The sequence below is a fragment of the Chaetura pelagica genome, unplaced genomic scaffold (assembly GCF_000747805.2).
Source record: "Chaetura pelagica isolate M959 unplaced genomic scaffold, ChaPel_1.0 scaffold317, whole genome shotgun sequence".
Taxonomy (NCBI): domain Eukaryota; kingdom Metazoa; phylum Chordata; class Aves; order Apodiformes; family Apodidae; genus Chaetura; species Chaetura pelagica.
In genome coordinates, this window is record NW_009953864.1 from 1,040,327 (window position 1) to 1,056,893 (window position 16,567).

At 42.9% G+C, this 16,567-nt stretch overlaps 1 protein-coding gene across 1 annotated transcript; it reads left to right on the forward strand.

The window, feature by feature from the left end:
- The first annotated feature begins 371 nt into the window (after positions 1 to 371).
- On the forward strand, positions 372 to 5,237 carry LOC104392004 (carboxymethylenebutenolidase homolog). The gene is made up of 5 exons (XM_010001359.1): positions 372 to 586; positions 1,148 to 1,255; positions 2,344 to 2,486; positions 3,945 to 4,036; positions 5,058 to 5,237. The coding sequence occupies exons 1-5, from the start codon at positions 372 to 374 to the stop codon at positions 5,235 to 5,237; spliced, it is 738 nt and encodes a 245-aa protein (XP_009999661.1).
- Positions 5,238 to 16,567: the final 11,330 nt, after the last annotated feature.

Genomic DNA, 16,567 nt, shown 5'->3' on the forward strand with positions numbered 1-16,567 from the left:
CATTCCTGCAAGGACAAACACAGGATGAAGAGTGAAAGAACTGGCTTCATCACTATTTAAATAATTTTGATGGTTGCCTGGCTGGTTTGTCTTTATTGTTAATGTATTACTGCAGGGCATGGAAACTCTAGTTACATACCAGGTCCCTGCTGAAGAGACTGTAAAATAAGTAACTCTAACAAGATTATTCCTTATAAAAAACAACTCAATGGACTTACTGACTGTAGATCTAACACTGACCAGTATGTTCACAGTACTACTGTAATGTTTCAAGCATTCAACCATCTGTGATACCGCTGTACTTTGATCTTTTTCAGTATGGTTTGCTGGGATATTCACCACTGAGTGTTTTTTGTTCTTCAGTGTCACACATGGCTAATGAGTCGAGGCCCTGCCCATGTGATATTGGAGACAGGTTTGACTATGGAGGCCGTGGCCAGGAAGTGCAAGTTGAGCACATCAAGGCCTACGTTTGCAAACCACCTGCCAGCACAGGCAAAGCTGTGATTGTGATTCATGATATATTTGGATGGCAACTCCCCAACACCAGATACATGGCTGATATGCTGGCGGCTAATGGATACATGTAAGAAATACTTCTGTCTTCAGAGTGGCTTTTTAGTAAGAAAGCCTGTTGAACCAACTACTTCCTTACCTTTTTTTATTTAAACCATATAAACACAAATAATTTCATAGGCTTTGCTTACATGTTTCTCTAAAGAGTTTCCTGTTTTGTCCTGAAAGACATTCTGTGAAGGTAAAATGTACCATCTTGTGCCAAAGAGAGAAACAAGTTCCCAAATACGAGAAAAGCATATTGAGCATTCTCTTTCCTCTATTACTGGGTTAGCATTCCTTCTGGCCCAAATGTATGTACCATGTAAATTGCAGGAAACCACTAAGGAGTTTCAATTGCAGTTAACAATTTGTCAAATTATGTTATGAATTTTAACAGGGTAAGGTGTATCTGGAAGTTATGCTAAGTCTCCTGACTACACATAGGAAAATGAGGGTTGCTTATGTAGTGCTTTGGTGTAGATTAAATTCTGTGCGTCTTCAACAAAATTAATTTATTGTGTAGTACACATAGACTTCCCTTTAATCCTTTCTCACTATTATTTCATGGGCATCATTGTTTTTCTTGCAGAGCCATCTGCCCTGATTTTTTTGTGGGACAAGAAGCTTGGAAACTTTCTAACGACTGGGCGTCCTTCGATGACTGGCTGAAAACCCGAAATGCCAGCAAAATAGACAAGTACAACTGTTATTCCTTGTCCAGCGAGTGGACATCCTGCTTTCATAGGAATTGTTGCTGCAGTAAAGATGCAGGATTAGATCCTAAATTATCAGCAGGTCAAATACAGCTGGATGTCCACAAGCAGAATTTTCATGCAGTTCATGGGTCAGGGTCATGGTTATGTGAGGAGTGCTCTTTGGAGAAAAGTAGAACTTCAAATGCCCACTGTTTACCTGTGCAGAGAGTAGAAGTGAGATTAGTTACTCAGAAAAGAACCAGCAAAGGCTAGAAAATGCAGCTCATCCCTTCCCTTCAGTTTGATTCAATTCCCACAGGCAGGCACAACTTCTGTGGATTTCAGATAGGGTGCAAATGTAGTCACCAAACACTATTGAAGCAGGAAACATTGGTCCTGCTTCCCATCAGATCCCAGCTAGTTCAGAGAATACTGCTTTGCCATTCTTCTAGCTGTATTTTCCCCATTTTTATCTGACATGTAGTTTGATTGCATGTTACTGCTGATTTTGAATCAACAATTTCAAATTTACTTCCACAATTTCATAAAATATTTGTCTCCTAGATGAGAGACGATTTACCTATAATCAAATTTGTGATAATGGGATGCTTTTGAATGGCTGTGTGTCTCAAACTTTTATTTGTGTTGACCTATAAGATAAGAATTGCCATTTTCAAAATTAATTGCACTGCTGTTTGTAAAATCAGCTTACTAACAGTGATCTAGGAAGACTGATTTTCTCCTTTGTCTTACCCCCTGGAATTTCTCTTGTATTTTAGAAATGAGTAATAGAAAACTCGAGTTGTGGGCTGACTGCAGCCAGCAGCCATGCACCTATACTGCTGCTCACTCACTCCCCCCAAGAAGGACAGGGGAGGAAATAGGAGAAACAAAAGCAAGAAAACTCATGGGTTGAGGCAAAGATGGTTTGCTAAGTGAGAGAATGAGAAAAAATGGGAGTGATGCAAAGACAGTCACTCACCACCTCCCACAAGCAGAGCGATGCCCACCCAGTCTTTGAGCAGTGGCCACGTTGGAGGCCAGGGGAATAGTGCTAGAGCCTTAATTCACTTTCATTTACATGTCTCAGAGAAGTTGAAGTCATCCTGAAGTATCTAAGTGAACAATGTGGTGCAAAGGCGACTGGTGTAATTGGATTTTGCTGGGGTGGAGCAGCAGTACAACATCTCATGCTGAAAAATCCTCATTTAAAGACAGGGGTTTCTGTCTATGGTAAGTTTCAGATATATCTTACATTTTGAGCAGACATGACTGGTACAGGAATTTCTTTCTGTAGTATTACTGTAACAAAATTCAGTGTGACATCCTATGGAAAAAGGTAATTTTATTATACAAAGAGCAATTTGGTTTTGCACACTCACATTTTTGCCCTTAATCATAACCAGCAAGATCTGTGTCTTCAAGTGGCATGGCCAGGATTGCTTCTGTGCAACACAGTGTGCAAGGGACACCAAACACCAAGCCCTCATTAAGGCTCAGGTTCCTCTTGTCTGATTATCCCAGAATGCTTTCTGGGCACACCTTTTATATATTTTAGGAGCCAGCAGTTACTATGAGATGGATCTTCACCACAGTATCTTGCTTACCTCAATCCGCATAAGTCTTGGGTCAGGTTTCTGCCCACTGTCTGGTTTTCATTGTTTGGAAGATCTGTCTAACTCACATGTCTGTACTGTATTCCTCAGTTGGTGTATCAGGGAAAGACATGGCAGTAGTGATACACTGTGACCATTCTGCTGATCTTGTGTTAGAATGCAGTGTCTTTTGACAATGAGACACCCAGGCTGGAGGCTGCACAGGCTGTAGACCTTCAGGTCATGACAAGAACACCTTATTCCTCAATCTGTCTCATGGTAGTGGCCCCTTGTTACTAAGAGGAACCATTTTTTAACTCTCTTTTAAACCTTGCACTCTCATACTTCCATTCTTAATGCATTTATGCTACCTTTAATGGCTTTTTTATAAACTCTTCTACATAAGCCAGAGCAATTTATATTAATTTGAAGTGAAAGGAAGTTGAAAGTATTTTTCCAACAAGTTTATGGTGACTGATTTGCTTCACTGATGTGCTGATCAGCTGAGCCAATTCAACAGCACTACTTGCTAATTTTTTTCCTTTTCTGTTGTAATAATTTCAATAATGAAAAAAGTGACCAGGGTGGTAGCTATTTAGTTTTACTATTACTTAAATTAAAATACATTTGCATAGTCAAAATTGCAATATAAATTTGTTATGAATTTTTATCAGTATAGGTGAATGTACACTGACATCCTAACCATGTATCTGGAATTAAAAGGATTTGCAATTATCTTAAAAATGGCCATGCCAGGCTAGAGGCAAGCAGCTCTGAAGTGTCCAACTTTCATGGGACCCTGTTTCTGACAGTGGTCAGAAGCAGATGTCCAAAGAATACCACAAGAATGGGGCAAACGTAACAACCTTTCCCTGACTTCTTCAGACAGAGCTGGTCGTTCATCTTTAATGACATCCCTTATGATGGGAGGCTCTCACAACAAAAGGGACTTTTAAGCAAAGTGTGTTGAATTCCATTAGAAGCTGAACAGCTCTAACTGATCAGAATGTCTTTTATTTTGACTGTATAGTTTTGGTAGGGTTTTAAGCACTTTAAGTAGCATTACTCATTGTATATGCCTCTCCTCCTTCCCTAGGAGTGATCAAGTTCTTTGGGGATGGGTTCAGTTTGCTTCACCCCACTTTCTTCATTTTTGGTGAAAAAGATGATGTCATCCCTTTGGAGCAGGTGAGTGTCTCATCAGAGATGTTTGTCTTATCCATGCTATTCATGCTTGTTTTGTAATTTGCTGTTTAATTAAGATAAAGCAAAAAAACAATTTGCACTTTTCTTCCTCTTTCACTAACTTTTACAGTAGTTCTACACAATTTTTTTGCTGTTTATCCCCAAACCAAAAGGTTTTACAGTGACATTAAAAAATGTTTTCTCTTTCTGTTGCAAAATATGGATGATTTATATATGAGAGTTCCTAGGGGGAAAATCCAAAGGAAGACTTCTCTCAAGTTTCAGATGGGGGACCCTCCTTAATCATACTGATGGTGCCTAAAATAAGCAGAGAGCCCCCACTTGTGCCAGTGGAAACACTATTTGCAACAGAATAAAAAATCTTGTGACTATCCTTTTCCTTCTCCCACTGTCCTGCAGAGCTTCTCCTTTCTAGTGCTCTGTCAGCAGCCTTCCTAGGGAGCACAGGTGGAGAATGACTGAAGGAGGATGGTTGTCTACCAAGGACAATCAAAGAGGAAGACATGCTTTCTTTGAGTGGTGTTGGCTTTAATTTTCCTGCCAAGAAGTGTCAGTAGCTTTGAATTGCCAAACCACGCTTCTCCTCCCTCCATTTCAAATTAATTAAAAATCTTGCCTCCCCCTACCCCCCCTTTTTTTTTTTTTTTCAGTGAGGTCTGCCAGGAGTAACTTGTACAGTGATCACTACCTGCTAACCTTCTTGTGACACTAAGTAATAGATGTTTTTACCTTTACAGGCATTATTACAGTAACCCATACACTTCTGTTTTGCAGGTTTATGCAGTCACATGTTGTTAATTTACTGGAGAAAAAAGCCTAGTTAAATAAAGAAACTGTAGTAACAAAAATGCATTTGGATATAAAATTAGTAGAAGAGAAAATGATGGCAAGGACACACTTTGTCTGTCTCCCAGAAAAGCCATAAAAGAGGACAAATTGAAGACTGTAAATATGTAACAGGTTAACTCTGTACTCAGCTAACATGGAACATTCTGTGTTACAGGTCACCCTTCTGGAGCAGAAGCTTAAACAAAACTGTAAAGTTGATTATGAAGTTAAAATCTACCCTGGACAGACGCATGGGTTTGTACATCGCAAAAGAGAAGATATCAATCCTCAAGATAAACCTTACATTGAGGAAGGAAGAAAGGATATGATCAAATGGCTGAATAAATATCTTTAGCATAAATAAATGTCCATAAAATACATCACTCGTTGTAGGAGATCAGAAAATAATACAAACAATATTTTGTAAAACTCCTTTGCAATAGCACTACTTTGCTCTTATTTTCTAAGTAGATGCTTAGAAATGGCTTTTCAAATGCTGAAAACTATATCTTAAAATTATTAGAATCTCATGTGGGATATTTTTTAGAATCTGAAAGTTTCAATTCTGTGTATTAATGTCAATATGATAAAAAAACCCCACTGAATCTCTGCCCACACTTGAGAAATGCTCTCTTAAAAGCCATGTTTAGTTAGTGTTGAGCTGTAAGATTTTCAGCTCCAAGATTTTCAACTTTGAGGTAAACTATAGTTCTTTTTTGGAAGGCTGGGACCTTTACTTGGGAACAGAGTATCCTCTTCAGAATTCATAAAAACAGAGCAAAAAAGAGAGAAGGGGAAGGACAATGGGAAGAAATGTATGCATACTGAAAGCAGGCTGCAAAAAGAGCCCCTTTATCTTTCACAGAATATGATCCTTCATGGTGCTGCCCCTCAGTTGCTTCCATTGCCCACAGTACTTCCCGCAGCCACCTCTCTCCCTATGCCTGGCTGCTCCCTCATGGTCCTCTCCAGCTCTCCCCAAGAGGTCTGTGATGGAGCTGCAGCCACTTGAGTGTGTGAACTCCACAGTGCCTCTGCTTCAGGTTCCCACTCGGTGGGTCCCACCCCAAGTTCCACATCCTCAGCAGTTCTTCAGCCATCCTTCCATCTCGAACCTCTTCTTCATGTCACTCCTTCCCCTTCTTACTGCAATCCACCATGTATTTCCCATGAGAAAACACACTGCATTGTTATGAAAGAAAATATTATTTCAAAAAGATTTCATGCAGACTTCTGAGGAAAAAATGCAAAAACTTCCCTTGCTCCATGGCTTATGCCCTTGGTCAGTGACTGGTGCTGTTCTCTGGTTTGGGCACTGCACATCATGTTCTCATGTCCTTGCCATTTGCTTTCAGGAGAGATGAACCTGTTCTTTGTGGGTTTAGGCAATGCAAGAAAGCCTCTTTAGGTCTGCAGGGCATTGTTGCCATGAGTCATGCTGATAAAAATAGTCTCTCCACTTTGGATGTGAGAAGTTCCATGACGCCCACCCTAATCCTGCCCTTCAGCTGGATCTGAGCAGCTTCCTGGTGACCTGCAGAGGGAGTGAAGGGCTGGACAGTGACTTCTGTGCTTCCTTCCAGACCTGACATGGTTCTGGACCCAGCATACAGAGGAGAGACAGTTTCATGTGGGACAACTGCAGACACCTCCATTCACTGGTGCAGGCACTTCTGATGCATGTGCCTGTGCAGCTCTGGAGGGAAGGAGGGTAACAACTTCTCAGAAGAAAGCAACGAGGATATATGCTTCAGATGGATAGTTTATAAAGCATTGAATCCAATTCTCAGCTGTGGATTCATGCCCAATTTATCAGGGTTACTAGGAGAACAGGCAGAGATGATGAAATTGAACTCCCTACAACTATTGTGTCACATGGACTTTAAATAAAAGAGCCTTCATTTCTCGGAAGGTAATATCTTGGCTGGCAAACCATTCCAGCTTGGTTTTTTGTGTGAATGAACAGATGTCTCAAGGAATTGGGCTGAACATTGCCAAATATGTCCTGTGACAGGGGAAGATTGAAATTGAGGAGTATTTTGTCTTTTCATTGTTTGTGGAGAATACAGAGTGGTTTGCTGTAGGATGGGTATTGCATTTGTTTTGGTTGTTTTTTTTTTTTTGTAGAAATATAGCATCTAAGATGGGAAACTCAGAATTTTGCCAGTGTTAAGATTTACTTTACTAAAAACCACACACACGTATTCCCAAAACTCACATTTGAGAATATCCTTTGTTTTCAGAGAGTGCTGATATATAGACATAGAGTTTAGATATTACAAACTCAGGTTTGTAATGTTCCATTCTACCAAACTTAGCAGCCCTGATATAGGGTAAATTACCTGCTGAAAAACTGCCAGGGTAGATGTAGTAGACATGTGTAGGGCTGATCAAGGGGGCTCTTGCAGATGCTTTTGTTCCCCTGGGCATTGTGCTATCTTGGCGATTCCTTCCCAGTAATTTTAGAGCCCTTTGACCAATTCCAAACAAAATTGACAAAACAGTGAAGTCCTCGGTGCTGTTTATTTCTTCTACATTTCTAGAAAATCTGGATGGCACAGAGGAGACAGACTCATTGCACTGAGCAAAATAGTGTGGCATAGCTCCATTGGTTCTCGGTATTATTTAGGCTGCTGGCTGGCCTGGCAGAACACAGAAAGCCCAAACCACTTGTGTAGGGGTTGTCAGAGGATGCAGGAAGGAAGTAGACTAAGGACATGTTGGAGGCAACTGAGATGCAGGGGAGCAGGAGAGCAGGGGAACAGGCTGAGGGTAACCCTGGGGATATGGTGAACTAAGACCCTGTTGGGGTTACATGGACAAAATGGAAAGGAGAACCTAGATGAGCAAAAATCTCACCTTTTGTAGACTGCATGGGATTTTGGTCACTGAGAAAGTGTTATATTGAGGAAGGCTCATGGCCTGCGTGTGAGGAATCCTTGATGGCTGAGTGAAGAATATTGTGTGGACCGAAGTGGAAGAAGTCTCCCAGAGGAAAACCTCAGGGACTGGAGAGAGACAGGACAACAGAACATGGTGGAGATCAGAGTCACGAAGAACAAGAGCAGGTATCCTGTCCTCTGCTGATGATCTCCCTTTCACAAGAAGACGGAGGTTCTTTATTATAAAAGAAAATACTAAACCACAGCATTAATATGAACCACTGGATCCTTAGCTTTCTTGAAAGCTGAACTCCAGGTCCTGATTTCTGCTCTCTAGCACAGGTATTTTGGGAGCATTCAAACAGTTCTCCATCATCAGCTGCATTGACGTTAGGCAGCTGTCACCTCTGGCTTGAGTGCATCTGGGTCTTGGAGGGGTTAAGCCCTAGGGAGGGAGCCAGAGGATTGCTGTGCTGGATTGGTGAGGCTTCAGGGTTAGAGAACTGACCAGAAGTTGAAATTGACAGAAATTGGTGAATTGATGGAAAACATGACTCACCTGTAGATTCAGCTCCAGCCCTTTTAACACCTTATTGTAACTCATGGTAGCCATGTCCACAGGCATACTGAGCTTGTTATCTAACACTGTAGTTGCCTACCTAGCATAAATTTCAGCCAGACTTGACTTTGTTCCTTTAGCTAATGACATTTTACAGTGTTTCACCACAGACAGTGAGTAGTAGCTTAGCCTCTAGCAAGGTGTCATGAAGGCACCATTTTTCAGGGAACTGGGTTTGTCACAGGCACACAAAACAATCTCGCTTCATTTCATTTAAGATAGGAAAAAATAAAGGTAGACTGACAAAGAGTAATTTGTTGCAGATCTCCCATGGGAAGAGTGATGAGAATCTGGTGGCAGGTTCCTCTTTTTGCCTTCCAAAACCTTCTGCAGCACATTTTACTTATTGTTTCTCATATTTGGCACTAAAGTATATAAAAATCCAGCAAATAACAAAATGCTTAATTTTGGAAAGGAGGGAGTGGAATGGGCTAATAAAGCTCCAAAACAAAGTTCTCCTTTCAGACTGTGGAGCAGATGGTGGCACCTGTGGCAATACATTTCCTTCCCTTCCCATCACTTTTGTATTAAGAGTTGGTGAGAAAATTTTTGCATCTTGGCTTGTAGTTTACCATGAACTTCAGCAAAGCAATGATAATGTTATTTGTTAGGGGGACTGGAAACTATTTCAATTACACTATTAAACCGTTCTTTATTTTTTCTTCCAGGTGCCTTTGCTAGGCAGGATGAAGAGGGAGCATAGAGTTTGCTGTGAAAGAGAAAGGTGTGGGAGATGGACACCGAAGAGAGCAGAGTGGTGCTGGTTGCTGAAAATCAGAGACTTGTGGGAAAACTAGGGGGTTCAAGGACCTCAGAGAGAAGGAAAACAGACACTATGAAAAATAGGAACAGGCTGACCCTGGAAGACCACCTTCACTAGTCCATGTAAATCTTACCTGTGCAGATTTTTTTTGCTTGCCAAGGGTCTGTTACATAAGTATTGTCTTTCCACGAGGACAAGAAGTCTGCCGAATTAGGCAATTAGTCTACTAAATAGACAAGTGATAGGTGTAGGAGGCAGATGGTAAGGCAGAACAAGCGAAAATGGAGTGTCAGGGTGGGAAAAGACACTGACAGTGATGGTGCTTCCTGAAGGTCATGGGTATCCAATGCCTCCCCTCAGTCTCCCTTAATAGGCCAAGAATCTGTTCTGGTTGAACACAAGATAATGTGAGCAGAGACACCTTGGAGCAACAAGCCAGCAGCACTAACTGGAGGTAGAGCCCCTGTGTGGAGAGAGCTAAAAGGAGATCTGCTTCAGAAGAGAGGCAGTGGGTCAGCACTGGAAAGGCAGAGGACATTTTTATTTCCAGGTCCCCTAGAGATCTGAGGAGATAAACACTCCCTGCTGTCACTAAGTCTTTCTTCATCACACTGTGAGCAATGGCACTGTAAGAGACAGGTGGCCTTGTGTTGCTTCATGGCTGTTGCTGGGTGATTTGTAGATCTTTTGCCAAAGTGCCCAGGATAGTGGCAGGAAGTAGACAGCGAAGTTAGTAGGGTGCTGGAGGCTAATCCTCAGTAAGACAAAAGGAACTTCAGGAAAAATGGACATCTGGGATTTTTCTGGGATCTCCCCCACCCCTGTCTTTTGCTGAGCCCTAATTTCACTGCTTCCCCAAATGTACTTATTCTGCTGGGCTGAACCAAGGGGTACATGCAAAGGGAGTTGAAGAAGTATGTGTCAGGATGTTTCAGCAGAAAGACAAGGAGATGGTAAGCAATTTAAAGAAGAAGGCAATAAAACAGGAATGAATAAAGTGGATTAAGTTTCTTCCTCACAGGCCAGTTGGGGAATGGTTGGTCTGGAGGAAGGAGAAGAGCTGGAAGAGAAAGGAAAAGAAAAGTATCTGCACTGTATCATGCTATACCACTAGGAAAGAGGTGGGGAGGGCTCACCAAAAACCTCTCCAGTCTGAGGACTGGAGAGGGGACCATCCTGAGTCTTGTTCTCCAGTTTGCTGTTGTGTTTGCTATTCCCATGGTATCTTCGATAGCATCTGTCTGATGTACTAATGATGAGATGCTCCATTCACTGCTCAAGAGAGAGATCAGGACTCAGATTGCCATTCCAGCTTGTCACTCACCAAGGAATTCAAATCTTCTTTAAGTGTGGAATTTACTGACCCCGTGGGAGAGTCTAAGATGAAGAAAATGATGCTTTAAACATGAGATCACTGAAAGAAAATAATGCATTAGCTGGAGAGCTTTCAGCTTTCCAAGCTGTGACTGAGAACCACTGAGCAGCATTACACAGAGGCACATAATTCATGCTCCAGCCAGATCATCACAAATAACCCACCTATTTCTTCCTCTGAAATAGAAGCAGAGTATAATGATGGGTCCTCAAGAGATGGACAGTTTTTAAAGAGTTTATATGGACAATATGGAAGAGGCTTTGATCTGTGTCTTTCCTAATGGAGGAAAATATCTACTTAATGTCCTAGTTTTATTCCTAACAGCTGGCCCTGTTCACAAATCTGGGTCAGTGGCTGTGGGGAAAAGCACTTTGAATTTCATCCGAGGAACAGGCTGATGCTTACAGTGATGACTCAAGTGACCTCACATGGATGTGACCAAATGGCAAGACCAGCTTCCTGAAGTACAAGCCCACGACCTCCTCCAGCTCAACAGTTCTGCAAGATTTTTCAGCAGAAGTGAACTAGTACTGAACTAAATGTGCACAATGGTAAACAGCAGCAATGCCACTTACCTCAGGAAACTAGATGGTTGGGCATTGATACACACTGTGGGTACTCTGGGTTCCTCCAGAAATAGCTAGCGTTTGTGTTTTTAAAAAGCTTGTGGACACAGCCCTCACCCCCCTACAATAAATAAATAAATAAAAAAAAGGAAAAGTCTTTAGAAGTGTCCAGGAAATAAAATTATTTAAAATATGAACTGTGAATTAAAGTTCTTACTATTTTGTGGTTTTGTGGATTTTTTTGTTTGTTCATAGTTTGTTGTTGTTATTGTTTTGGTTTGTTGGGGTTTTTTAAAAATTATTATTCTAGGTCTGGTTTCTGTTAATGCTACACATGGTTTTGTTGGAATAATTCTGAATTTACCTCCTTTGAGAGATAAGTGCAATTTGAGCCAAAATGGCCTGCAAATTGAAGCAATTCTATTGTAGTTCTTGGAGCTACTATGGACTGATGTAGGTATAAAAGAACAAGATGTCATTCAAGGCCAAAACCTCTTTTTCTGTTCTCCGTTCTGCATAGGTTGGTTAATACATTTTGGATTAGAACTTGCTATGTCCCCTCCTAGTGGCCAACCCTACTCTGGAGTTTTCCAAACCTGTTCAGTACATCCTTTCACAGCTTTCTGTTTGCTCTGCCATAGTTCAGAAATAATAATGTTAATACTTCACATGACATCTCTGTTATTTAGACCTCCAACTATAAGCACAGTTTAGGGGTCTAGCTAGGAACAACAAAAGCATGAATTTGAGATGTGCTGAGCAGTGTATTCTGTCTTGACCTCCAGTGTGACTTGCTGGCAGCTTTGATGGTAAGGCTTAGGCTCTCCAACTCAAAGAATCAAAACTACAGAGTTCTTTCAAAAGATAATCTTAATATCTGACCTTTCTGGCAAGGAAAAAACACTGCATAGGAACCTTCCATTGCATTATAATGAACAAGATGACAACCTGAACATTTCAGGACAAAACAGGATGGACATATCCTTTCTGTCTAGTTCTGTGATTAAAAACTGAGGATTAGAAGTGAAAATCCTCTCCACAAAGCGTGTTAACATTTGACTATATAAATGAGGTTGCTGAGAACTGGTGGAGCCACCAATTATGACAGAATATAAAGGGGAGGTAGATCAGGGCCCATCTGGAGGTTCAGTTCTTTTCATCTCTGGAACAATTCCTGATGACATCTCAGCACCAGCAGCTCTCTCTGGTGGAGGAGGACTCTGACTCTCCCTTGAGGGAAGCCTCAGCTTTCATGTGGTCACAGAGGCTGACAAAATCTCTCTGAAAGACTCAACCTGCAGCTGAGCAACTCTAGGGATGCTGGGCATCCTATAGCTTGTGTCATGCCTACAGATCATCCCTCAGAGGGCAGTTCCCTTGAAGGGCTACACAAACTGTAAAATCTCTTGAGACCACAGCACTAGACAGGTCCTACAGCTCCTACAGGGCAGGATAACATGAAGGTAAAGCCAAGCGCTGCCTGAAAACTGTCAAAGACCATCTGACCTTCTTTTTCTGTGGACATGGAAGAATCGTGGTAGCAGGGTTGTTGAAAACCATACCCCCATGCCACATGTCTGTCCAATAATGTCTCACCAAGGTAAGGATGTTTTTTTACCTGTTTTGATTCTGTTTGCATATTTGTATGTCTCTTCCCTATTCACTTCCGTCCCAGGTTCTCAGTCATCCATGTATCTAGGTATTTATTTAGTGTCATCACATACGAGAGATGGACAATTGGACCACAGGGACAAGGAAAGCTGAAGTTCAGAGCCTGGGAGGTCCCCAGTTGAGAAGAGTTTAGGTTCAACAGGTCACTTCTAAGGAACTTAATTTCAAAGAAGACTAATGAATGTATAAAATTCATGCACTTTTCCTTAGTTTAATATCACCCCCTAGTGTCACTTGTGTCAATTTTTCATGTATTATATTTTTCCAGACCAGTCTTGATTTCTTGCCTCTGCCTCTCAGTAGTATCACCTTGCAGATGCATCAACAGCCCTCCTGACATCCAGGCTTCTGGGAAGGAGATGAGAGTCCAGCTCTTGAGAGGTGGATTTGCCAAGACATCAGACTTCCGATGTTTGTCTGGGAGAGAAGCTTTGGGATACAGGTGCTTCTTCTGCCTTCCAGCAGAGGAGTGCCTTGTTCAGTGGGGAGATTTCCATTCCTTATGCTGTATTTGCACTGGATTGGTCAGACAACACAGCTTACTTTGGAGTAAGACCAGACAGATACTTTAAATGTTAATAAGTCACTAGGACTGCGTGACATTTGCCTGAAAGTCCTGAAGGAATTCTAATGTAGAACTGTGATCTTCTGGCCAGGCTGTGTATCTAATGTCTCTGTGCCAGGGCAGAGGTGGATTGCCAGAGTAACCATCTCTCCCATGACAAAAAATGGCTGGCCAGTCTGACTTCCACCTGTGGTAAAAGAGTGGTGTCTATTACAAAGAGTAAGACTGATGAGTATGTGAACAACGGTCTGTTGATAAAGAGTCAGTGTGGCTTCTGTAAAGGGAAATCCCGCATCATTTCTGCACTGGGTTCTGTGAGGGTCTCAATAAACTCAGGAAAGGAGGGGATCCTGGAGACGTAATGGACTTCCAAAAAGCCATTGACAGGTTCTTCACCAGAAGTTACTGCAGGAACTCAGTTGCTACTGGGTGATATGAAAGGTCCTTTCATGGAATTAAAGCTGACTAAAAGACAAGAGGCAACAGGTAGAGTACACGGGACACTTCTCAGGATGGAGAAGACTAAGCAGTGAGGATAGCCCAGGGATTGCTCCTGGGAATAGTTTTTTTTCAGCAAGTTCATGAGTGACCTGAAGAAGTGTCTAAACTGTGAAATCTCCAAGACTGAGGGTGACACTCACTTTCCTTAGGTGGTCAAACACTGTTCTGGTGGCAAGGAACTATAGAAGGATGCCCCAAAACTAAGTGATTGGGCAGAAAATTGTTAGATGAGCTTCAGCATAGATATATGTCAGGTAATACATTTCGGGAAAATAAACTACCACATTCCTACATGACACTGAACTCAGAGCTCAGATCTGCAGTTGCAGATCAGGAAGGAGGTCCTGGAGTTGTCATTTGTACCCTATACAATGGTTTTATGCAGCAGCAAAACCTCCATGTATCCTCACCTTGAGCAATGTGGGCTGTTCTGGTCTCAAGAAAGAAAGAGATAATGGAGATTGGGAAGGAACAGGGAAGGGCAACTACAGCAATCAAGGCGATCAAACAATTGCTTTATGAGGAACTGTGGAAAAGGCTGCAGCTCTTCAGTTTAGAGACAGGAAGTCTGAGGGAAGTTCTGACTGAGGTTTATAAGATCTTGAAGGTGGTGGATAAAAAGTGGTGGAGGAGGTGAATGCAGATCTGTCTTTCACTGAATTCTGCAACATGAAGCTGAGTGCTTCCCTCAGATACCAGAGAATGGTTTTTAAAAGGCTGGCTCAGTGCCCACTCCTCTGACATCATCCATGGACAATGAACTTGCAGGTGGCCCTTCAGGAGAAAGGACAAATAATCCATCATGCTACTGCTTAGGACTGGCATCCACTCCTTTTCCAGGAGTCCTCTGTCCCGTGAGGTCTCTGCTCCACCCCACAAAGCAAACTACCTCCTATCTTACCTCATTGACCCATCTGAAACCTGTCACTCTAGCAGGGAGAGGCTGCAAAGGTGACAGGTTAGCCCAGGACACACAGTCACTCACCAGCTATTTAAATAGCAGCTATGGGGCTGTTCTGGGACAAGTGGTTGCAGAGTGGGGCCATGGAGCTTATTGCCTTGCTAGCTTTGCCCAAGGGGTGCTGCAGCACACTCATGCCACCAGAGCATTTCATTAGTGGAATGAATGAGAACAGCTGAACCATATTAGAATAAAGCACTGTTTAATGCTATGTTCTGGCTGTGAAACCATCCAGTGGCAAATACCTTGTGGAAGATATAAGAACAAGGAAGTTTGTAGCAAATTCCCCAAATAGTCTCCTAGCCTTCAGCAGTCCGAGACAGATGTTGAAGCTTTGTATTTAATTGTGCTTTTTCTCTGCAACATCTCCTTCCAGTTATTTTATGAAACCACATAATCGTTTATTACCCACGCTCTCCTGAGACAAGGTGCCCACAGCTGCAGGCGTGCTGCATGAGGGAGCCTTGTGTTTGTTTTGGACCTGCCTTTAGTTCTTGTACCTTCTTTTGAAGAGACAGTGAGCAGTAGTTTATTTTCATCTTATTTATTCCCCTCAAGGTTTTATTACACCTATTTATTATAGCTACTACAGTTTCTCTCCTCTGTCATCTTCTCTTTAGAGAACGTGGCTGTGTTGCAGGCAGCTGGGAGCCCATGCCACTGGATGTCTTTCAGAGAAAATTGGACAAAACTTCTTCCAGGAGAGACCTTGGCTGAAGCAGCCCCACGGTGGATGCTGGGAAGCACGACCTGACCTCAAGAGGGGCCTCCTGAGATCACAATGCTGCAATGTCCCCGGCTAGTGCCAGAGCCCAGCTAACTTGTGTGCCCCAAATGTGCACCCACAAGTGCTCCCAGCCCCCTGGCCAACCAGACCTAGCAGAAAGAATGTGCCACTGCTGGTGTCCCATGGAGGGCACGTCCCTCCCTCCCAGTTTTGTGGATGGCCGCAGGTGAAGCCCATGTGCAGTGAGACATCTACACAGGCACAAAGCCCCAGTAGCAGTGTTCCCTGGGAGATGGTTGCTAGAAGACACTTTGCAGGGTACTGGCCTGCTAACCTGTGCAGATTAGGCTGTAGAAATGAGGTGAGGAGCAAAGGAGGGATCAGCCTTCCTTGGAGACTGTATATTGTTCTAGGCTCTGGAGAGCAGGCTGGGAGAGACCACAACAGAAAAGGTTAAAATTAGCTACTGTGAGTCACAGAATCACAGAATTGTCCGAGTTGGAAGGGACTTCTGGAGATCATCTAGACCAACTCCCCAGCTAAAGCAGGATCTCCTAGAGCACATTACTCAGGTCTGCATCGAGGTGGGTCCTGAATATCTGCAGAGAAGGAGATTCCACAACCTCCCTGGGCAGCCTGTGAGTCCCTGAGTCCCTGTCCCTATGCTGGGATGGAAGGGCATGGTCACAGCATTGCTTCAAGGCATTGAGATCAGGGCTTATAGATACCAACGTATTAGCGCTGCCTCTTGCAACCACTCTGCACACAACACACCCAACAGCAAGGTGAGGGAGGAGGCTCAAATGGGACTGGGCAGGATATTTTGAAACAGATATAGTGGTCAGCAGGTGTCCAGAGGTCTCATGTGTGAGGGGCTCTGCCAAAGCTGGGGAGCATGGTTGAGCAGCAGCCCTGAAAAGCAGGGCCTGGGCTCAGCCTGAGCATGTTGTGTTAGCTGGCAGGCGAGGTGCGACACTGTAGGGCACTGCCAGGAAGGCAGCCAGCAGATTCCTCAGTGATGGGGTAGCGCTGAATGACCTCAGAGCACAAATGGT